Source organism: Astatotilapia calliptera, chromosome 22 (genome assembly GCF_900246225.1).
Source record: "Astatotilapia calliptera chromosome 22, fAstCal1.2, whole genome shotgun sequence".
In the NCBI taxonomy this organism is placed as follows: domain Eukaryota; kingdom Metazoa; phylum Chordata; class Actinopteri; order Cichliformes; family Cichlidae; genus Astatotilapia; species Astatotilapia calliptera.
This window is the reverse complement of record NC_039322.1, coordinates 29,703,256-29,727,167: the sequence shown is the minus strand read 5'-3', so window position 1 is coordinate 29,727,167 and position 23,912 is coordinate 29,703,256. Positions and strand designations below refer to the sequence as shown.

Here is a 23,912-nt window from a genome sequence, read left to right as displayed (position 1 = left end):
GAATCAGGGGAGAGGAAAGAAGAGCGAGGACGAGACTGGTGAAGGGTAGAAACAAGGAAGGGTGATGTGATATATGAGGAAAAGAGTATTGTGACAGAGGGATTGAAAGTGAGGGTGAAGTCATAAATGGGGGAGAATGTAGGTGGATAAAGGTGGCTGGGGACAGAGGAAGAAAAAAGAAAGGCCGATAAAGTAGGGAGAGGGTGAAAAATGGATGGCAGGGCGAGGCCTTGTCAGAATTGATTTTGATGAGAACGCAAAGCCCTGCTCTCTCTCAGCACGCGGCAGTATTTAAATCGTATATGTGCGTATACGTGCTCCTTTTTAGCAGCCATCTCAACCAGCGAGGCATTCAGACATTCACTCATTATCTCTAATAAGGATGCAACTCTGCTGAGTTCAGCTTCGCAGCATTTTTCTGTCGACTTTTTGAGGGAACTCAACTAGAGAGCATCGGTGTAAAGGGGCTGCTGTCCAATATATTTGTGCAGATAATACAATATAATTCAACAGGAAACTTTAAAATAAAAAGAAGCCTTTATCTTTAGCCAGATGATGTGTTTCGCTCCTTCTTCTGTATCCCTTGGAATAGTAACACTATGAAAATGTACACTGGATTTCTCATTTATTAATATTGTATCCACATCTGCTTAAAAGCTTAGGTAGCAAATTATGATTTCCCTTGACTTCAAATATAATCTCCATTTGTTTTTGCTTTTGAGAATTAGCTTCTTCTTATTTTACATATATATGTTTTTGTCTGCAAATCCCGAGAAAAGACTAAAACCAACAATCTGTTCGCTAATCTGCCCGCAGCGCTCACTTTTCATCCATCTGCTCCGACTGAAGACATAAACCTTTAGAACTGCCATAAACACATCTACTTTCTGTTTTTAAACATGGAACATCTGGGCAATTATGATTTTTTTTACCCACAAATGTTGCCTAATCAGGAATTAGCAGATTATATATTTTGGGGACTACTTTCAGCTGCTGTTAAGTACACACTGGTGGTAAATGGACTGGTACTTATATAGCAGTGGTCCCCAACCCCTGGGCCACGGACTGGTAATAGTCTGTGAGGCGTTTCGTAATGGGCCACGAGAGTTGAGGCTCAGGTGTGAAATTGATTGTTTTCAGGGTTTTTATCAGTTTTTATCGATATTTTTTATCGTTTTTATCATTAATTCGGTTTCCCTGGGTCTTTTCCAGTGTGTTATGAATAGGGTTATTCATACCCTACGCAAAAAAGGTTGGCGACTGCTATTAAATAGCGCTCTTTTAACTCTGACATCGGTTGTAACCGCAAGCCTCATTCACCCAGTGACTCTTTTTTTCTAGATCTTGTTAGACAAGTCTTAGACAAGTGCCTTCATCTAACATTCACGCACACGATGGATGCATATTGCCCAATGTTACTTCAACACACAGACACAGGAATAAACCACCAACCTTCTGATTGGTAGATGACCCGCTCTACCTCCTGAGCCACACCCTCCCCAAAGCTAATTATAAAAGGCTATGGTTAGACATACTTTGTAGCAGGACTAATTGATTGTTGATTTTGGTCTTTTTTTAATGATTTTTTTTTACATGTTAATTAACTCCTTCCTGCATAAAATACCCTGCTGGAATCTTGAGTCGAGGCGGTTGGATCCACCCACTTATACTAGTGTGATACGATCAATACTTTGATTCCGTCATCTAAGTTCAATATGGAGCCCAATAACTTTTTTGGGAAATAAAAAAAAATACTTTAAACACACACTATGAAAAGTGTCTTCCCTTTTTTGTGTTGACTGTCATGTCTATTTTATTCATATCCTATAGCCCATTTTAACAGCAGAAGTTGACCCACGGTGCTTTAGAGACAGGCACATTTACACTCCAGATCTCCAAAAAATTCATTTTGAAAATACATGAAAAGCTGAAGGTTGTGTTTCGTTGTGTTAACTAATTATTACGGAAAGTAAAAATTATGATGATTTAGTGTTTAAAATTTGCAAATTAACGATTCATCTCATAAATCCTGACACACTGCTCTGCCCTACATAAGCTGCCTTCATAGGTCAAGAGTAGCAGTATTAGTATTGGTAATACCTGTTATGTATTAATTGGTATCGGATCAATACAAAAACTTAATCCTTCCGTTGTTGGGCCACATAAAACTGATTAGTTTGGTTGTTACATTAGACATGAATATGAATTTGAACTGTTCAACTGTCAAGAGTATTAAAGATAATGACACATGTTTAAGTTGTATTTTTAGTTATTGTAACAACTGAAAAATACACTTAGTAGCACATAGATTATATCACTATCCAGGTTTTCAGTCATCGTCAGTCAATCAAAGTGGTAACAAATTGGCTGCAACTGTGCACATGCATGGTTTTTCACGTTGTCCTGATCTTTTATCCCCAAATTAACAAGCTGGACTTAAGAGTCCCTTTAAGCGAGAAGGAAAACTCCTAAATCTAACCTTAAAAACAAATAACTGTGCGTTTTTTAATACTTCCGACCCAACAATATAATCATTCCATAATCAGGACTGGGATTGTAAGGGCTAAAACAATCACGACAGGAGAAGCACCAAACAGCAATGTGCTTATCATTGAGACATTGACACAGAGAGACAGGGAGAGAGATGAGCTGCTACACAGAGGGCTGTTATAAAGACAGAAAGGAGGTGATGCAGATGGACAGACATAGAAAAAGAGAAAGTCTTTAGCTTGTTTTGTTGTGTGCCGACTGGTTCCTGGACCAGCTATTCGTGTGTGGCAGTCTGCACTTCTGCCATCTCTGACCGATGATACAAACCTGAAGCTGACATTCATGTTTAATGATCCACTCCTGGGATTGGATGCCACCGATGTGGAGTAACTGGAACATACGGGTTAAGCAGTTCTCGTCAAGAAGAGCTTGACCGACAGCCATTTAATATCTCGTGTCTGCATCAGCCGCGATCCATTTTTGGGTTGCTACAAAAGTGAAAGGAGTTTTATCATCTGGTGTTTCCTCTTTCACTGTTTTGCAGCTTTTCATTTTGCAAGTTCACATTTGTGCCTGTTGTAGCTGCAGAGCTCTCCATTGTGTCAAGAAGAGTTTCTGTAATGGATTATCTGTTCTTGAGTATATTTTCTGAGAATGGCTTTCCGTTGGTTTCAGGATCTGAAAGAAACAGAGTCATTTTACTTAAACACCAAAAGGCTGAAGATTAGTCTGGATGATGTTTGTTTTGTGCCATTTTCAAAATGTACTTTCTTGTGTGGATAATTGCACTCAAAATTTGCTTTTTGCTCGCTTGCAATATGACCCAAGTCACCAATTAGTTAATGAGTTTATGGTCTTAATCACTAGTTTTGGATTTTGCTGAATAGAGCACGATCTTGTTTTTTTTAAATAACTGTCCCCATAACCACTAAAAAAGCAGGGTATGAGTTTAGAGTAAGCCTGTGTTTTTTACTGACAAGTCGCCAACTGATAAAAGTCCAGTATGGCCTTGTCTCTCAGTCAGACCACAGCAAAAGCGTGTCGATGGCTTCATAAAGCAGCCTTGCTTCTTAGTGATTGACAGTGATGGGAATAATAACAAGTAACGGTGTTACTAACGGCATTAATTTTATCAGTAACGAGTAATCTAACTAATTACTATTTCTATTGTTACAACGCTGTTACCGTTACTAACAAGAAAATGCGGTGCGGTCGCGTTACTATTTCCCAACAAACAGACGGCTGAAGCTGTGTTCAGCTTACCGCATCTTAAGTAGCTGTCTACGTAAGTAATCTGGGCGCAACAGCTTTAAGCAGCTGCGCGCGCTCCCGCGGACGGTAATCACTTTTTGGCACAACACCTGGAGCTAAAGGGGCAAAACAATCACATGAGTGCTGCTGTTTCGCTGAGGAAGAATAAAGTAGTCGTGGTAAGCCAATTACATGACCACTTAAAGACAAAGCAACAACAAACAGTTTTTAAATTGTGCTGATAAACCAGAGTCATGATAAACAATATATACGCAGGGTTTTTTCCTCAATAATTTCGTCACATTTACTGTTTAAGTACAGTGCTAACAAGCACTCTCTGCTTATGAGCAAAAAAACAAGAAACAAAACAAAACAAAAAACAGCCCATTCGTGTTGGTGGAACGGGCATGGTTCCTGATTGGCACCATGTTGACCAATCAAAAGATGATATGGTAACATGACATTTGGTTGTTTAGGAAGAGGTGGAAGTTTTAGGAGTGAGAGAGAGAGAGAGAGAGAGATAGAAAGCAGAAAAAGAGATTTGTAACGTTTAGCGTTTTTGTAGTGTGTAGTTAATGTGTTGTCTTGTGTAGTTAGTGTGTAGTGTTGTGGATAGTTTTGCGTTGTGTGTCACAACAATGACGCGACTGCTGAATGAAAACAAGAGGCGTGATACACCTGCTGCTGTCAGGCCTGCAAGTATCAGGCTGTGATGTTCTCCTTTATAGGGGACAGAGAAAATGAGTTTTTTGGAGTGGCACAAATAATTTGTGTGGCATCTTATTTAATGCAGAACAGCTGATTGTTATGTAAATAGTTTGAAATGGTTATTTAAAGAAGGGGTAAAGGGTAAATAGCTGCAAATAACTTTGTTGTTTGCAAAACTTCTCTACATGATTTTTAAAATTGACAATTTATATTTGCATTTAAAGTTATGAAAGGGTGGAGTGCCCACTCCGGGTCGGGGATGAGTTTCTGCCCCAAGTGGAGGAGTTCAAGTATCTCGGGGTCTTGTTCGCGAGTGATGGGAGAAGGGAGCCGGAGATCGACAGACGGATCAGGGCTGCAGCTGCAGTAATGCAGAGGATGAGGATGGATGGATGGAAGTTATGAAATATGATTCAATAAACATGTTTGTTGTTGTTACGATAGAACATATAACTTTTTCTACTCGGATTTTATGTTTTTTTTGTCTGATTTTAGAACAATTGTGTTAATACAGTATGTCAAAATGAAAACATGACTGTAAATTCAGACACGTGAGGTTGTGCTGAAAAGAATGATGCCAAGCAAGGCAAAGTAAATAGTTTTTAAAGGTGAAATGTGGAGGGAAAATCAAAAGTAGTTAAAAATGGCCAATTACACCCTGCACCCCAGAGGGTTACATTTTTTTCTAAAGTAACGCATTAGTTACTTTTCAAGTAATTGATTACTTTTAGAATCGTGCAACTCAGTTACTAACTCAGTTACTTTTTTGAAGAAGTAACTAGTAACTATAATTAATTACTTTTTCAAAGTAACTTGCCCAACATTGGTGATTGATGTCACTAGAGCCTGAAGGATATGGGATTTGCAAGACCGATAACAACACCAATATTTGGTGATTTTAAAAGCCCAATATTATTATATATTGGCTATTTTTTTCCTTTCAGACACATAAAACATAAACAACTTTTTAAAAAATTATAATGCGTTGTTCTATTTTTACTAATTTACGTCGTTCTTGACTCTGATCAGGTTAGTTGGTTGTTGTTTGTGGCTTTCCAAACAGCCGACAGGGAAGTTGCAGAGCTCCCTTTAGCGGACAAGCTATGCAACATCACTCATAAAATGATCAAAGGCTGTTTCTACTTTTCCGATTTTTTTTTAAAATGAACTTTTCTCTGATGCAAAAAGAATAAATTATTACATTTTTTACTGGACCTTCTCTTACCAAAGACCTGAAGACAAAGTGCTCTGCTATTGGAATTATTAGCTGAAAATGAGTTGCTGCACATCTGCCTTCATCTGATATGTTTTACCTTACCAAAGCAAGCAGCTGCAACAGATTCATATAACTAAAAAAAATGTAAGGTTACATTTTCCAGTATGTTTATAAACCACTCTATCTTATTCTTTGCTCATACTGAGGCTGATAGCTTGTGGCTAGCAAATTTTGAATAGCTTAGCTTTAGCTTTCACATTTTCTCTGTTTGCTCATTGAAAACGATCCATGTTCATCTGGGTAAAGGTGATTTTAAGTGTCTCTTTAGGTTTGTTGTTCCAAAGGTTTGTTTCAACTGATTGACCGTTCGCTAATATCAGCTTCCTGATAACTCAGTCAGGATCTACCTGCTGCAGTGACTACATCCATCTTTACATACCATCTACGCCCACAACCAAAATAAAACACAATGATACAATGACACATCAGCAAAGGGGATCAATAAATGGTCAGTCAAAGAGAAAACATTGATATCGTAACTTAATTAAGGTTGCTGCCTCAAAAAGACATAAATGCATCATAAAAACACAATAAGACGGGTATTTCTGAGGTATGTAATAATATATATAATAATATAATGTGTGTATGTGTTAGTCCCCATAGGGAAATAGTTCTTCTGCATTTAACCCATTCACCCAGTGAAGCAGTGGGCAGCCACCAATGCAGCGCCCGGGGAGCAGTGTGTAGGGACGGTACCTTGCTCAGGGGTACCTCGGGGTAGCCATTCAGTGGAGTTGAACCCCCGACCTTCCGATCATGGGGCCACCACTCTACCTACTGAGCTATCCCTGAGGTATGACGTACGATGGGATCGTTTGCAGATAATAGTAAAAAAAAATTCTAGTCTCTCACCTGTCCTGAGGTTTAAGGAGTTGGTTATTGCAGAAGGTGACGCAGGGCTGATCTTAGACATTGCTTCGCAGTAACCCCCCCTGCGGGTGCTCTGGGGTACTGCACTCTGAGGAGTTCTTGGCTTTGTCCTTGTTGTTGTTGGGCTCGTTATCCTTAATGATGTCATACTGACGACAAAACAGGGCGATCACACCTGAGAGACAAATGTACATCGTAATTTTCTGGTAAAATAATAGCAGTAACATTTATATGATTTTATACCTTACGTGTGTGTGTGTGTGTGTGTGTGTATATATATATATATATATATATATATATATATATATATATATATATATTAGTGCTGTCAATAGATTAAAAAAAAATAACTAACTAATCTCACAATTTTCTGTTATTAATTGCGATTAATCTCAATTACTTTATTAATAGCCTGGCTCCAATTACATTTTTTCATTCTTTATATTTTAAGATTGTAACAGACATTTATGCAACACAATGAAGTAAATGCAGAATAAACACAAAGAATGTATGCTGAAATTCAAAGAGAATTTTAATGGTTTTCATCAATCTTTAACACAGTGAAAACTTACATAAAACCTTTAAGGCCATCAACAGTGACTGAACCCAGGCCTACAGGTTAAAGTGAATATCATAACAATAAAGGGTGCACAAAACTCAGTATTTAAAACACAAAAAGACACGGCTGAAAACCCAGAATGTTGAACATTTTTCACTTCAAAGGAGCAATCTGGATTAGTCCTTCTTTGCACTCAGCCAGTTACTGAGGCAGACTATTCTGTTTACATTGTCTGATGACAAAGAAGCACGCTTCTTTTGAATGATGTGACCTGAGAGTGAGAATAATCTCTCACAAGGCACTGTGGTTGCAGGGGTTGACAGGTACTTGCGTGCAATAGGTGCCAGCCTGGCATGTGCTCCTTCTCTCTTTAACCACCACTGTAGTGGACACTCTCCTATGTCAATTTTGGGCTCTGCTTTGTACAGATTCAGACAGCAGTCTATAGCATCTTCCTCTTCCTCTGTATCTGAATCAGGAGAACCCAGCAAGCAGATGGACATCTTGCTCTTCTTTGGTGAGGGTTCCTCTGTTGTCTGAGCAGATGGTTGGTGTGCATCCGTCTCTGACATCAGAAGGTCATGTACTGATGCCCACACCTCTCTTCTTTCATCTTTGGAAAGGCATTTAAGGTCTTTAAACCTGGGATCAAGGGCAGTAGCGATCTTCAGCCATGTGAGATTGCTGCTGTCCCTCCGCTGAGCTAGGTCTGTGGTAAAAATCTTCTTAAACCTCAAAACGTAAACTGGGTTATCATCTGAGGGCTCCATAATCCTGAACAAATGACACAAGGCTGGCAACACCATGGAACAGGAGACATACCGCTCTCCCCCCAGCAGTTCGGTAACATATCTGCAATAGAAAGATCAAGTCTGTATTTTTCTATTAATCACACAGAGACAAACATAAATACCACATATGAAAATACACAGAGAGGTGGAGGTGGAGAACATACTTGAAAACAAAGCTAGAATGCAAAGATAGACACACAATCATGAGAAACAAAATGATTTACCTGCAAGGTTCCAGTAGTTCCTCCAGCTTTTGCAGTCTGTCAAGCTCCTGGTCAGTCAACATGGTCACCTTGCTGTTTTGTTGAGTCAGGATGGTGGTCAGCCCAAATTTGTTTCTCTGGATCCGCTTGATCATCTCTAGGGTGGAGTTCCATCTTGTTGGAACGTCCTGAACAAGCGGTTCTGTTTGATGTCCATGTGCAGCTTGCTGTGCCTTTAATTCCTGAGCGTTTGCTGGACTATGCTTAAAATGTCCAACAATCTTGCGACATTTGGCCAGAGCCCTTTCAAATGCGCTGTCATTAAGAGAAACTGTGACCGTTCTTTGCAGAATGTGGGCCATGCAGGGCATGTGTTCAAATGGAAGTAGTCTGGCGGCTGCAACCATGTTACGAGCACTGTCGGTGCCAAGCGTGGTTACCTTGTCCTTGATTTTCCATTCGTTTGCAACATTCAGAAAATGGTCAGCACACGCCTCAGCATAGTGTCTCTCTTCAGTTTTACTCACTGTTAGTGCAAACGATTGCATAGTCCAGTCGTTATCAATAAAATGCGCCATGACCCCCAAGTAATTATCGTTGTTCACCGAAGTCCAGTGGTCTCCGGTGAGAGCGACATTCCTTACTTGCACAAGCTTGCTGGACTGCTGAGCCCTCTGGTCCCCATACAAAGTGTGCAGTCTCGACACAATGGTTCCTCTCGAGGGCAGATTGTAACACACATCTCCTGATGCAGCACGAATGACTTCTCTCAGTCCATCATCTTCTACTATGCTAACTGGTCGGCAGTTTTTAGCTATCCAAACAACCAAGGAATTGGTTACCTTTTCTCTCACATTTTTTGTTATTCGTCCACAAGCACCATACTCCTGAAGCGTAGACTGGCGAGGTCCCGTAGAGGTGGATTCAGTTGGGTGTTTTGCTCTCAGGTGATACGCCAGTGATGAACTGCTTCTGTGGTACTTGAATTCAGCTTTGCAAATTGTGCATATTACTCTCGTTTTGTCCAACAAGCCATCAGGCAACTTCTTAAAGAGAAACTTTCCACCCAAAAGTCCGCCCTCGTCCATGCTTGCGTGTGTTAGCTAGTGTTAGCTAGATAGTAGCATGGTGTCACTTCTTCTTCTAATAATTTCTGTCAGGCCAAACGCCAGCATAGCACACTGTTGCCCCCTCCTCCAGAGGTGCTCATGAATTTAAAGGTCTTAGATTACAGGAAATTAATAAAAAAACAAAATCAGTGTTAAATTTTTTTAATGCATTAAACATTTCGCGTTGATCTTAACAATTAACGCGATAATTTTGACAGCACTAATATATATATATATTTAGTATCTATACATAACCAAATCTAATTTTTCATACACTTAACAAAGTTTATGAACGTAGTTAAATATAACCCAAATTTGGAGGGAGAAAAACCCAAAACATTAGCAACAAGAGAAAGCAAAACTGGATCTGGATGAAAGGAGGAGATGCTGTGGGACTGAGGGAGATCACTTTACACATTTTGTTTGCCAAAAATTATTGAGTGGCAGTGCGATCTCATAATTCAAATCATATTTTTGTAATAAAAAAAACCCCCACTGCTGCTTTATATGGATGCCACAAAGTCTTAGGCAGGTGGGTGCATGTAAAATCATAACTCCATGAAGTTCTCTGCCTTTTCCATAAGAGGTTTAAAATGCACTGCAATGAAATGTTCTGCATACTTAGGGGAGCGTCCCATGGGTCTGCTATACTTTAGTGGCAGAAGACGCTAATAACAGCACTAGGAAGCTGTAGGCTACGGCGCCTCTCGTGCTTACCACATTCAGAGAGGCATGAACACCAGGCAATCATTTCTAAATGTGAATCTGGATGTTAACCAGAAAGGTGCAAAGAGCAGAAAAAAATACATTACTCTGTGTGTTGCCTGATTTCTTGTCCAAGAACATCCTCCTTCCAATCAATCCAGCATGGTATTATTTCATGCTTTTCCACACTTGCTTCTCGCCATAATAGATGAAATTAATCTGAAAGAGCTACAGCTTTTTATTTTTATTTTTTAAATGAGCACATTCCCTTGTATTACTCTTGACTCCTGTTTCTGCTGTAGATACATTAAGAGCCTTATTCTTGTTATATGGCAAACACAGCTCCACTGGCTAATGCTGAGAAAAACTTCAGTGCTACAATTCATATTGGGTCATTTAATATTATCCCTGATGATAAAGACTGCGAAAGGGTGTCAGACGTCAGCCCAGCAAAGACTCCAATCTGGCCCACTGGACAGCTTTAGAAAATGTGACGGAGAGTGTAAATGTTGGACTTTTAAAATGTATTTTAATACGTTTAGTGCTTTTCCTACTGATAAAGACCATTCATACTACACCAAAGTAATTAAGTAACAGATAAATAGTTATAAGACAGAAAAAGTCTTGTTTTAGTCACTCAGTTAGACATTGATCACCTCTTGTAAAACAGTTTGTTAGAAACTTTGCTGACAAGCTGATAAAATAGCCCGATTTAAACCAAAACGTGAAAACATGAAAATATTTTTCTTTCAGCAGCTGCAAGATATGATACATGCTACTGATGTGTCAATAAAGCCATTCAAATGGGGCTGAGAGAAACAGAGACACAGGCAGCGTGAAATGAGCAGATGGTGATATGAAAGTGATGTTGAGATAGCCACATGGAGCTTGCCTTCAAGTCAGGGAGATTAAAAACATGGCAGAGGAGTTACAGATGCGACGGCAGATAGCGAACAAGCGCGGAGAAAAGGAGAAAGGGAATAATTCATGAAGGTGGGGGAGCACGTGGAGGGTGCAATCCAGGCCTGAATGGGCTCCAGCCTCAGTGGTTCTGCTTATGTCAGCCTCCGCTCATCTGATCACTGCAATACCAAAGAGTGAGATGGGATATCTTGCTGTGATATCCCCCAAGCATTCCCCACACGCCCAATTAAAAAGTGAAAAACATAATTCGCCTCCTTCACTTTCAGTTTTTTTTCACTATGCCCTCGTTTTTTCTTTTTTTCCTCTTTTCTCAAAACTCGATTGACTCAGTTTTTCTCTCTTTTCTATCTCCCAACTGTCTTTGAATCCACGTCTCATGTCCTCTCACGGCTAATAGGCAGTGGAGATCCAGGTCTCCTGCAGAGTACTGTGTGTACTGTATATACCTTATACAGTATTTGGGCCATATTTGTATATCATTGCACTTGGTGAAGTGGGTTAGGAAGCGATATTTATAGCTGCATGTGTGAAACAGTGTTGAGACGCATCATACAACTAATAACTAGAAGAAGAAGTAACAATTCTTGTATGTGGATGTGTAATTTAGTCTACTTTTTCCACAGCAAAGCACTTAACCTTGAGTGAAAAAGTGAACTGTGATATAAAATTCATTTCAATGTAAAGTCCTCTGTTATTGAGCAACAGCTCGCTATAAAGAATGAGTCAGAGTTTCTGCAGCTGGTAGGAAGTACAACTGACTATGGTCGTATATGTCAGCGGTCCACAACCTTTTTTGGTCCATGGACCAGTTTGATGTCAGATATATTTTCACGGACCGGTGTTGCGGATAAATACAACTAAATAAAATGATATGACCGAGACAAAAACTGTGGTATTTTGTAAATATAATAATAAACACAAATTCACTGTGTAATTGTGTAACTTTATTAGCAGCGTCCTCCTGAAATGCACCAACAATATTGAGAGTAACATCCTCCTCTCTGCCCCTTAATGCGCTCTGGTTGCTATGGTAACGCGTAAATATTTCTTTCAATATAAGACGCACAATTACAACACAGGAAAAGAACCAGGGAAACCGAGTTAACGATGAAAAACCCTGAAAACCATAAATTTCACACTCGAGCCTCAACTCTCACAGACCAGTACGGTCCGTGGCCCAGAGGTTGGGGACCGCTGGTTTATGGGACTGTGTGGGTAATCCCCAGAGGATGAATCTTTGCCCCTTTAACAGACAGATACATTACACTAGTTTATGTAACTCTGCTCAATAGTGATAACAGGATGAGTTTTATTTATATATTTATTTTTTGGTTCTGACACTGAGTGGAGAGTTGCACACAGATTACAGATTGTTTGCAGAAGACAGATATTCAAATCCATTCAATTCATACAGTGCTGAATGGCAACAGCTGTCACCTCAAAGCACTTTTTTAATGTAAGATAAAGATCCTACAAATATTAAAGAGGAAACCCCCAACAATCAGATGATCCCCATATGAGAAAGCACTCTGTGACAGTGAGAAGGAAAAACTCCCTTTTAACAGGAAGAAACCCCAGTAGTGACCAGTGGGGTGAGGGGGAAAATGCACACATGCAAGAGAGCCAGAGATGAAAATGAATTAAAATGAGTGATAAAAACACCAGGAAAGTAAAAAAGAGTGAATAAGAAATACTCAATGCATCATGGGAATGCCTAGCAGACTAAGCCTGCAGGGATCATAAGTAAGCTTGCAGTCTGAGAGTAAAGAGAAGAAAGATGTCAGCTGTGTAATTTCCTGTTGAGGTTATGATCTGAGTTGCTCTACCTAACTACAACCGGCTATTCCAGAGTTTCCAGAGTCAAACTAGCAACACATTGATGTTTTTAGTCATTATTATTATTTCCCTTATCTTTCCAATGGCTCACCGCAGCAGACTGATCCAGATGTTTGATTTGACAGGGCTTTATGGAGGATATCCTTCCTGACGCAACCCTCGTACTCATGGTTCCAAGATGAACCTTTCTTAAGGTTTAGTTGACAAACAGAATTTTCCTTCTCACATGATGATTTCAACTGATTTCAAGCAAACTGTCTCACCGTCACAATGTCAAAGATCTTTTGACATGTAATCTAGCAGAACCATCAGTGCTTTACATTTAGCATTTAGCATAGAAGCAAGGTCAAAACAAAATGGAGAAAATGGTAAATATGGTAGAATCCTAATGTTAGCATTTAGCTTGAAGCAGCATTAAGGTTAGCATCATCACAGAGCTGCTAGCAGGGCTGTAAGTTTAGTCTTGTTACTGGACAATGTTTTACAGACGGGTGGTTATAGATTGCTAGAAATCAATCCCTGACTCCTACAGTCCTCGTGCCAACGTATCCAGTAATAAATCCTGACACACACCATTGTATCCACTGGAATACAGTGACTGGTTGGGGAGACCGGTCTCTCCACAGTAGTGATGTGTCGGTTGCAAACGAAACGGCTCTTAGAGCCGACTCTTTGAAGAGAACGACGTGAGCCGACTCCTTATTGGCTCCTTTCTCTCACCCTCTCTCTCGCACTTTCGCACTCTCTTCACTCTGCACGCGAGCCTTGTGCTTTGCTTTCAAAACACGTAAAAACTCCAAAACACGTAAAAGCTTTTGTTACCTAGTGGCTACACAAGCCAGGAAGTACCAACGACCGGATTTGGTGTGTGGTAGTAACAGGTAAATGAACATTTTTTTGAATTATTTGAATATATATATGAGTGCTTGTGTATAAATACACAAACAATACACATATGCTTTCAATTGTGTAATTTAAGTGATCTAGGTAGCTCTGTTTTGGAAGTTCAGTTAACGCTAGAAATGTGTTTTGGAGTTTGTACGTGCTTTGTCTCAAGGGGCCATATATATATATATATATAAACATATATACACTCAACAAAAATATAAACGCAACACCTTTGTTACTGCTCCCATTCCCCATGGGATGGACGTAGAGACCTAAAATTCATTCCAGATACACAATATAACCATCCCTCCCAAACAGTGGTCACAAATCAGTCCAAATGTGTGGTAGTGGGCACATCTGCTATATTGAGATAATCCATCCCACCTCACAGGTGTGCCACATCAGGATGCTGATCTGACATCATGAGTAGTGCACAGGTGTACCTCAGACTGCCCACAACAAAAGGCCACCCTGGAATGTGCAGTTTTGTCTCACAGCAAAATGCCACAGATGCCACAAGCAATGAGGGAGCGTGCAATTGGCATGCTGACAGCAGGAATGTCAACCAGATCTGTCGCCCGTGCATTGAATGTTCATTTCTCAACCACAAGCCGTCACCACAGGCGTTTCAGAGAATATGGCAGCACATCCAACCGGCCTCACAACCGCAGACCTCGTGTAACCACACCAGCCCAGGACCTCCACCTCCAGCAGGTTCACCTCCAAGATCGTCTGAGACCAGCCACCCAGACAGCTGCTGGAACAATTGGTTTGCACAACCAAACAATTTCTGCACAAACTGTCAGAAACCGTCTCAGGGACGCTCAACTGCATGCCCGTCGTCCTCATCGGGGTCTTGACCTGACTCCAGCTCGTCGCCGTAACAGACTTGTGTGGGCAAATGCTCACATTCGATGGCGTCTGGCACGTTGGAGAGGTGTGCGCTTCACGGATGAATCATGGTTCACATTGTTCAGGGCAGATGGCAGCTGAGAATGTCCCAGTTCTTGCATGGCCAGCATACTCACCGGACATGTCACCCATTGAGCATGTTCGGGATGTGCTTGACCGGCGTATACGACAGCGTGTACCAGTTCCCACGAATATCCAACAACCTCGCACAGCCATTGAAGTGGAGTGGACCAACATTCCACAGGCCACAATTGACAATCTGATAGACTCCATGCGACGATGTGTTGTACTGCATGAGGCAAATGGTGGTCACACCAGATACTGACCGGTTCTGGGTCCCCAGACCCCCAATAGCGCAAAAAACTGCACATTCCAGGGTGGCCTTTTGTTGTGGGCAGTCTGAGGTACACCTGTGCACTACTCATGATGTCAGATCAGCATCCTGATGTGGCACACCTGTGAGGTGGGATGGATTATCTCAATATAGCAGATGTGCCCACTACCACACATTTGGACTGATTTGTGACCACTGTTTGGGAGGGATAGTTATATTGTGTATCTGGAATGAATTTTAGGTCTCTACGTCCATCCCATGGGGAATGGGAGCAGTAACAAAGGTGTTGCGTTTATATTTTTGTTGAGTGTAAATAAAACCACATTTTTTGCATTAGTAATTCCTTTTGTGTATAATTTTATATTGTCGTTAATAATAAATTAATTAAAACAACAAAACAACCTGAAGAGCAGGTTGGGAGCCAAAAGAGTCGGCTCTTTTTAGTGAGCAGAGCCGAAAGAGCCGATTCTCTAAAAAGAGCCGGAAATCCCATCACTACTCCCCAGTGGTTGCAGCAGATGGCCCCGCCCCTTCCTGAGCCTGGTTTTGCCGGATGTTTCTTCCTGCTAAAAGGAAGTTTTTCTTTCCCACTATCGCCAATGTGCTTGCTCATAGGGGGTCATATGCTTGTTGGGTTTTTCTCTGTATCTATTATCGTAGGGTCTACTGTACAATATAAAGCACCTTGAGGTGGCTGTTGTTGTGATTTGGCGCTGTATAAATAAAATTGAATTGAATTGAATGTGTGTGAATTTGTGTTTAAATGATTGAGACTTGTAATAAGAAACACTTACTGAATAGAAAGGTACCATAAATAAGTACCGTCCATCTTACGTGCATTATCCATGTCATGGGAATATTAAGGAAGCAGTCAGGTTTGATAATAACAGGAGACTTGCTATGTACCAGCACCATTTATAACATAATAAAGGAAGTATGTATGTTGCTTTACATAAACACATCTTCGATACGCATTTTCCTATAAGAGCTGCTTGTCTGCTGATAAGCCTTTAGCTTATTTTTTGCAGTTGTTTCCTGTTGATGAGTTTATCAAACTGAGACTTGGATTTGATGCGTTGCCGCCCAAATTCACACTAGCTATCTTTACATCATCTCGAAGGCCCTGCAGGCGTCTGGCACTCATTACAGAGGGATGATACCGCAGCCACTGTTTCTCTTAACAGGAACATTTGCCCAAAGACAGTGGATTCCTACGAGGTCCGTGGTGACAAATGTGCATCACTGAACAGAAATATTACCTGCCCACATGACGAGCACCACTACGATGATGATGAGTTCTCCCGCCCTCAGCTGGGCAGCATCGCCGACCTCCTCCATCGTCACCTCGTCTGGAGAGAGAACACAGAAACGTGAGCACAGTCAACAGAGCGTCGGTGAGGATGCTGCGATTCATCGCCCCACATACTCTGAAAATCTGCAGGGAAAGATAAAAGAATCAAGCAGGGTGACAAGAGAGCAGAGAGGCTGACTGGTGTAAATTCCCCACTCTGGTCAGTGTAATTAAAGCTAAGTGAGAGCAGAGGTCCGCAGAGACAGAGTAAGCAGGATCCCTACCCCATCACTCACTGTGTTCCTCTTGCTGACAGCACTCTGGCAGCCGCAGCTTAAAACCAATCAGTGGGTTAAAGGTTTGAACACAGTTTGGACTACAACCGCTTCCTCCCTGCTGCCAACACAAGGCCTTATGCTACCTCCCATATACCCTTAGTCAAGCAGCCTTCCTTCCTCCACCTTCTTCCCCAGCCTGCTTCCCCTGGGTCAGTCTGTTATCGAAAGGGTAAAAAACATGAAAAAAAACTGAATAAAGACATCACTGTCAATACTTTGTCTGGGCTTGCATCCTAAGTTGATGTGCATATCCCCAAAGGAAGTGCTGACCACACACTGGTTGAAGGGGGCTGATCTTAAAGGTGTACAGTACTCTTTATGGAGCTGACAGCAAAGAAAACCTCGGTGCAATAAAACCAAATGGACCAGCCGTTGCTGACAATACAAGACACTGATATGTTTGATTTCTATTACACTTTGAAGTGATAAAACGTGACAGAACCAGCAATTCATCAAACAGGCTACCATCTGAACGTGTTTAAGGACGAGCATCACTTTTATTGCAATTTAGTTATTTACTGGGAAGTCTTCGATTTGCTCACAGCTGTCCGCTATTTTTTTTTTAAATTTCAAACTATGACAGGTAAGTGCAGCTGTGGCCTCTAAGGAAGGGGTGCGTTTCATCCCCACTTGTGGTCTCTTCAGGTCACCGTTTTGCCGTTTGGAGTCGGGGATGATGATTTTGACACTTCTGTGTTCTGGCTTGCTCAAAACTCTGCTGTTTCCATGGTGATCCCTCTAAGCTCAAACTAAGTCCCTAGGGTTGCGCAGAGGAAAGGTTATACTCTAATAAGTTGCTAGGAGCAGATTATATGTTTATGTTGCGAGGGCAGACCCAAAGCTACGAGGAGAGGTGTGGAGATATCAGCCAACAGACGAGCTGAACACTCGGCAGCCTTGAGGTTGCTCCCTTGGCAAGTGTTGGTAACATTAGCATCAGCCATCGAGCCCCTTGAGACATGAAGAGTCAGGCGTAAGCTCTCTACTTCAGATTAATGGCTACAGGAAATACCTGCTAATTAATGGTATGTAGCATACAAATGAATACAGCTTCACTCAGCACAACTAGAACTTTGACTTCTTAGAAAGGCTGTTAGTACAGTTAAGTACACAAAAAGTATTATCAAAGTACTCAAAATATGACATTATTTAAGAATTTTGCAATATGCTGAGTATTGCAATTTATCATGTTTTTCAGCTGCAAATTATGTAAATGAAGTCAAACTTTTTCAGTTTCTGTTTTATCCAATAAGATAAAGTTATTTCATTTCAGTTTTTTCTTCTACTAAAACCTGCCAAATGCTGTTATAAGTCAGTCAGATATCAGTCTGTGACTGAGTGGGAACATTTTTTAATTTTGATCCACTGCTGAATTTGTAAGTTTGCTCAATTACAAAAAAACAGTCTCTACATTTTTACAAAAGTTTAAATCTAATGGAGAGAGACAGAATATCAACCAATAATCTGTGAAAACCCCCCCACTTCACATAAATGTTATGGATTGATTTTAACATCAATGAGTGAAGTCAGTCCCTACAACCTCGTTCGGATTCTGTGTTGGATGGTTTTGCAGGTGAGCAGATTTAATTCAAGTTTGCTCGGCTAACATTATCTCAGAATGCTGGTGAATGAGATGAGCCTTCTTGTTCATAGTGTTCCCAGAATATTTGAATTACCTAATAAAATACTGATATTTAGTTTTCTGTAGTGATACAATATCACCAAACAAACTATCGCCATACTGTGCTGTATCAATATCTCCCCCTACCCCTAATAGAAAGCCACATTATTTTTTAGATGGTTAAAAGAAGTTGCATATTTTTCCAAAAGGCAGGAATGCTCCTCGCAGCCTGAGTTAGCTTGGCCACGCCCATGAAAATGCAGTTCTTAGGCCCTAAACAAATGAACTATGAAAACCCAAACTGGTTTTTATACCAGTATGTAAACATGTTTGTTTCTGCAGGTTATTTTAATAAGAGAGCCTTTAGCTATCAATCTGTTTTGGGAGCTAGCCTCAACTGAGCATTCAAGGAAATGCAGTTTGTGGAATTTCTGCATTAGCTTAATGCCGTTGTATGTAGGATCAAAATATTCAAAGAAAATACAGAATGTAGCGTTCATGTGAAACTACATATTCTGGCTGCATTAAGAGAAAAAAAATATTATTGATCATTTTGTCAAGTCAAAACTTCAAAATTCTATTTTGAGGCAAAAGTCCAAACCTGCTGCAGTTTAAATGGGAAGGCACTGGTTTTAGTGGGAAGCTTCCAGACTGCATGAATGAGTGCAGCTGTGTTACAGAGCAATCTGCTGCTGCAGAGCAACATGGTGCTCAGCACAATTTCAGAGATAAATTAAATGTAAAAACAGTTCTGACAGTAATCAGACTGCTGAAAAAGATTTATTTACTAAACCTTTGGCTTTTTCAGCAGCCTATAAAATGTAATAAACAACATAAAAAGAACACATTACAATTACATTTTAGGTTCTACCTTACAATATAAAGAACCTTGAGGTGGTGGTTGTTGTGATTCGACGCTGTATAAATAACACTGAAATGAACTGAAATTGAAAAGTTAAATTGAATTAAAAGATTTTGCTACATAAAAAATGTCAGTGCATTCAAAACTTCCACGAGAGAAGAAGAAGAACAGAGAGAAACCCAAGCAGGCTTCCTGTTGTGTTGCTTTGCACCTACAGATACTAAATCCTGTCAGGCTGATTAATACCCGCTTAGAAGGGGAGCAGAGCAGTAATGGCTGGGAGATTTAATCAGGGCAGCTAATGAACGCTTCCACCAACACACACACATGCAGGACACTATAGGCAGACAAGAAACTTCCATCAAAGTCAAAGCCCCTAAACATCAAGACAAACTTTCGTGCTACACATCGCCACACATGACCTCACGTACACTGAAACATAACAAAAATGTTCATCGCCATTAAGATTTGTAACCTCGATTTTTTAACAAGGCTGAAGACATTAGCCGTAGCCATTCTGAGAAATCCCTAAATTTAGTCCATAATCTTTGTCACTATGACCAACAATTAAAACTCTATTCAAAACAGTAATTGTCCAAAGAGGGTTTACCAACCTTAACCTTTTGATTATCAGATTGTTTTGCCAAGCTTTGAGTGTCTCTTTATGCTAAAACGGCGTGAAATCAGTTAGATTATGAAAATTTTAGTTTAGATCTTTTTTCTTTTCTTTTAATTATGTACTTATTTAAGCTAAGTGCCAGACTTTAGTAATAAAACGAGGCCCAACACAGTGCAAAAAAATGCAGTTCCTTGGATGGCCACTTGTGGCAGACTCTAAAAGCAAGCCAATTTCTCTTGAACTTAAAAACCAAAATAAGCATTTTATCAGCCAAGTATAAAACATTGTTTCAGTTTCTTTGGGTAATTTTCTCTTCAAGGCAACGGCACAGGGTATAAAACTTTATTAGGCTTAAGGCTCAAATTTATGCATTAGTAGGGCCACGCGTGCTTTGAGTGACAGGTCAGCTAATTCAAGAGAATTCAAAGTATTTTTAATATGACTAATAACATGTCTTGGTTAACTTTACTAACAGATCATCCAAGACGTCTGTGGACCACTTTTAGTGACTGAAATTTTTGCATTTTTTCTCTATTTTTATGTATTCATATGTTAACAATAGAGCTGGGCAATAGAACGATAACGATATGTATCGCGATATAACTTTTTCTCGATAGAAAAATTTAACTATTGCGATAGACCTCGCCGCTCTTGTCCTCTTAAAGAAAAGAAAAAAAGAACAGCCAATCCAAATTAAGTAGCGCAGAGCCGAACCAATCACAGCCGCAGCGTCACGTCACATGACTTGTTACGTACAGCACAAGTGCCAAGCCGCACATGTGTATTTGTTTGGGAAGCAGCCAGCCACCGTACCGCCCGGGTAATGGAGGAAATGAGTGTGCCGACTAGAAAAATCAACCGAGTGTGACCGAAGGTTACCGAAGAGAAAACAGATGATGGTTCCAATGCCGGAGAGATTGTCGAACTGAAGAGCCATAGAAGTTCCGTAGTGTGAAGGTATTTCGGCTATTTCAAGTCTGACAAAAAACAGAGTAGCGCGCACTGTAAATTGTGCCGAAAGCAAGTCTGGAAATACAATAAACTGGTGCATGCGCTACGTCCACACGTACCCGGGTATTTTTGAAAACGCAGAGTTTTCTATGCGTTTGCACCTTTCGTCCACACGTAAACGCCGTTTTTGGTCACTGAAAACGAAGATTTTTAAAAACTCCGGCCAGGGTGGATATTTTTGAAAACTCCGTTTTTGCATTTACGTGTGGACTAGAAAAACGGAGAAAACGCAGCGTCAAAGCTGTGCGCATTTTTTGACGTCACACTGTGCACCACGTTATTGTTTCGGTGAAATGAATTTCTACAATACTGTTACCGTTAATTCTACTCTCTGCAGTGTTTAAATGCTTACATATACACACAGTTACTGTCCCTCCACACATACGACTCGGTTCAGGGCAGGGATAGCTCAGTAGGTAGAGTGGTGGCCCCATGATCGGAAGGTCGGGGGTTCGATTCCCCTGAACAACTACCCTGAGGTACCCCTGAGCAAGGTACCGTCCCTACACACTGCTCCCCGGGCGCCCAGTGGCTGCCCACTGCTTCACTGAGTGAATGGGTTAAATGCAGAGAGGGATTTTCCCCACGGGGACCAATAAAGTACACTTTCTTTCTTTCTGCTTCTATGCCCCAGCTTTGTTTACTTTTTCCCACCGAGGCTTCTAGACTTCTGATTGGCCAACATTTCTACACGGTTAGGAATCTAGCGCCACCTGCTACTTTGTCATGTTCATAGCAGCGTTTTCCTTCATTTCTGCCTTTATGTGTGGACGGGATTATTTTTTAAAACGAAAACGGAAAATCTCCGTTTTCAAAAATACCCGTGTACGTGTGGACGTAGCCTCGGTCTCTGACTGGAAGCGCTAATTCGTCATTAGGCTTTTGTCAGACTAAAGTAACTGTTAAAACTGTTTGAAAAGCTAAGCTATACAACAAGGAGAGATTGAGAATTTCCTTTTAGTTCTCAGTTTATTTGATATTGACAAAAGTTAGTCAATTTTGTCTGTTCTTCTGTAAAACAAACTAAGATTTATTTTTAGAATTAATATTTTGTTTCTAAGTGGAATTGACAATTTAGTCTGTTTCGTTTGTTCTATTTTGAAACTTAAACGCTTTAGCGGCTGCCTTTTGTGTAGTTTGCAATATTTGCCTTTATTTATCTGAAAAAGTCTCATGTTCCTTAAGTACATCTACCCTGTTGAACTTATTATGGGAAATAAATATTTAAATAAAAACAAGCTGCTGATTATTTCACATTTTACTTGTGAGCAACGGCACATTTAAATCTTACAAATATAGTTATTTGGCTTATACCGTGATAGATATAGTTATCGCCTGAAATGAAAAAAACATATCGTGATATGAAAAAATCTTATATCGCCCAGCTGTAGTTAACAAGAGTTAGCGAATATCTAATCACAGGACACTTTGCTCGTTAGATATTGTTACCTAATAACTAACTAAGGCTGCACAGCCTGTCTTTAAACTTTGGTCACTTGCAGCTCAAAAAAAGGCCAAGAATTCAAAAATGACTTGAGTCTAAAAAAGAAAGAGTCCATACACCAATGGGTGATGTTACGATGTCCATCTTTTATATACAGGATATTATTAATGTCAGGGTCCTGGGTCTCCTGACCCAGCGTTTTAGTTCTTTGTGATTTTTGTATTATTGTACTTGGTGTGAGTTATTCTATGGTTTCTAGTTTCGATCCCTTGCCCTTCTCGTTTCTCTGTGTCCCCTCTGTTCTGTGTAAGTCTGTGTCTGCATGTTTGAGTTCCCCTCTGTGTCTCTCGGTTCTTAGAGTCCTCTGCCTTATGGTTTATGTCTCTGTGTTTCTTAGTTGCTGTCTCCACTGTGTCAAGTTCGCGTCTCTGTGTGATCCTTCCTGTTTTACTTTGAAGGTCCGTGTCTTATGTGAATGTGTCCTGATTTGCTTGTCTCGTCAGTTCTAATTTCCCCCAGCTGTGCTCTCCTTCTGTGTCTCATTCTCCTCGTTACTTCCCAGTGTATTTAGTCCCTGTGTTTCTCTGAGTCAGTGTTGCGTCGTACCCTCAACAAGCTGTGTGTTTTGCCTCCGTGTTGCCAGTGTTTTGTCTCCAGCTCCAGTTCAGTGTTTCTGATACAGTGTTTTAGTCCACCAGCGTTTTTGTTTGTCTTTTGGTGAGTTTAGTTTAGTAAGAGGTTTTCCCAGCAATAAAGCTGCGCTTTAAGTTGTACTTCTGTGTCTGAGTCCTGCATTTTGGATCCACCACTCCTGCTTGCCTGCCTGCCACACAGCTAACCATGACAATTAACTCATTCACTGCCATTGACGTCTATAGACATCAATTACGTTTTTCAATGGGAGGGGCTAGAATACAACCTCGGGCAGCTTGTCAGTGAACATCAGACTGCTTGAAATGTATTTTTCACAAAAAGCTCGTTTTCTCCCTTTTTGTGGTCAAAACAGGCATTTTTGGTGGAACCCACCTCTCTTCTACAGCTGATTACTAAAGAATGGAAAATGGTAGAAACAAGCTTTTTTTTTTTGGATGGAAGAAGAGAGTCTGTTCTTCATTTTGGTAGGTTCAGCGTTTATATGATCATAACACACAGTTTTCTGTGGCTCTTCAAAAATGAGTAAAAATGCTCAAAAACCCTGGCAGTGAATGAGTTAAATAGCCAAAAGTATCATTTCCATATCATTTAAGTGCAACGTCATGTGATAAAAATAACTTTTTGTTTATTCAGGGACATGCAGTTGCTCATGAAGTCCATAAAGTATGTGAGACCCTTTTTTGCATGAGTCTCGATTTAAAATGAAGTCAGCTGGAAGCATTATATAGTCAGCTGGACGCGGCCAGCTCACACAGCTTAACTTAATTACCTGCCTAGCTACAGGGGACAAAATCCGCCCACAGAAAATGGGTGGTCGCAGAGCTGATAAATCTGCCCACGTCTACCCGCATGCATATCTTGAAATTAAGAACCTACTGTGTCATCAATCACCAAGAATTTCAAGTTTGCCCCTGTTGCTGCCGTTAAACAGCAAGAAATTAAATGTTAACAGTCATATAACAATCAGCTGGCTTAAAAATGACTCTTTGTCTGCGCTAGTGAAAAATGTACTAATATGTTGCTTTTTTACTGCTTACATAAGTTCAGATAGATTTCTCTTTGATTTTTTATACTCTAGACCACTTATCAACACATTCCTGCCTCACAAGACCCTCAGCAAGCTCCCTCACTGTGATGTTTCCAGGGAATCCACCGCTCCCTAATGTCTCCTGTTTCCACTCTTATCACTTTGCTGCTGATGAGCATTTAGCATTCG

At 40.5% G+C, this 23,912-nt stretch overlaps 1 protein-coding gene across 1 annotated transcript in view; it reads right to left on the bottom strand.

Annotated features, from left to right (window-relative positions):
- Nucleotides 1-1,160: 1,160 nt before the first annotated feature.
- fndc5b (fibronectin type III domain containing 5b) overlaps nucleotides 1,161-23,912 on the bottom strand; it is a 33,950-nt gene continuing 11,198 nt past the window's right edge. Inside the window, exons 4-6 of the mRNA XM_026156444.1 lie at nucleotides 16,116-16,205; nucleotides 6,578-6,770; nucleotides 1,161-3,168 (exon numbers count right to left, since the gene is read on the bottom strand). Coding sequence (XP_026012229.1) covers nucleotides 6,631-6,770; nucleotides 16,116-16,205 — 230 coding nt within the window. The 3' untranslated portion in view covers nucleotides 1,161-3,168; nucleotides 6,578-6,630. The remainder of the gene's footprint in view (nucleotides 3,169-6,577; nucleotides 6,771-16,115; nucleotides 16,206-23,912) is intronic.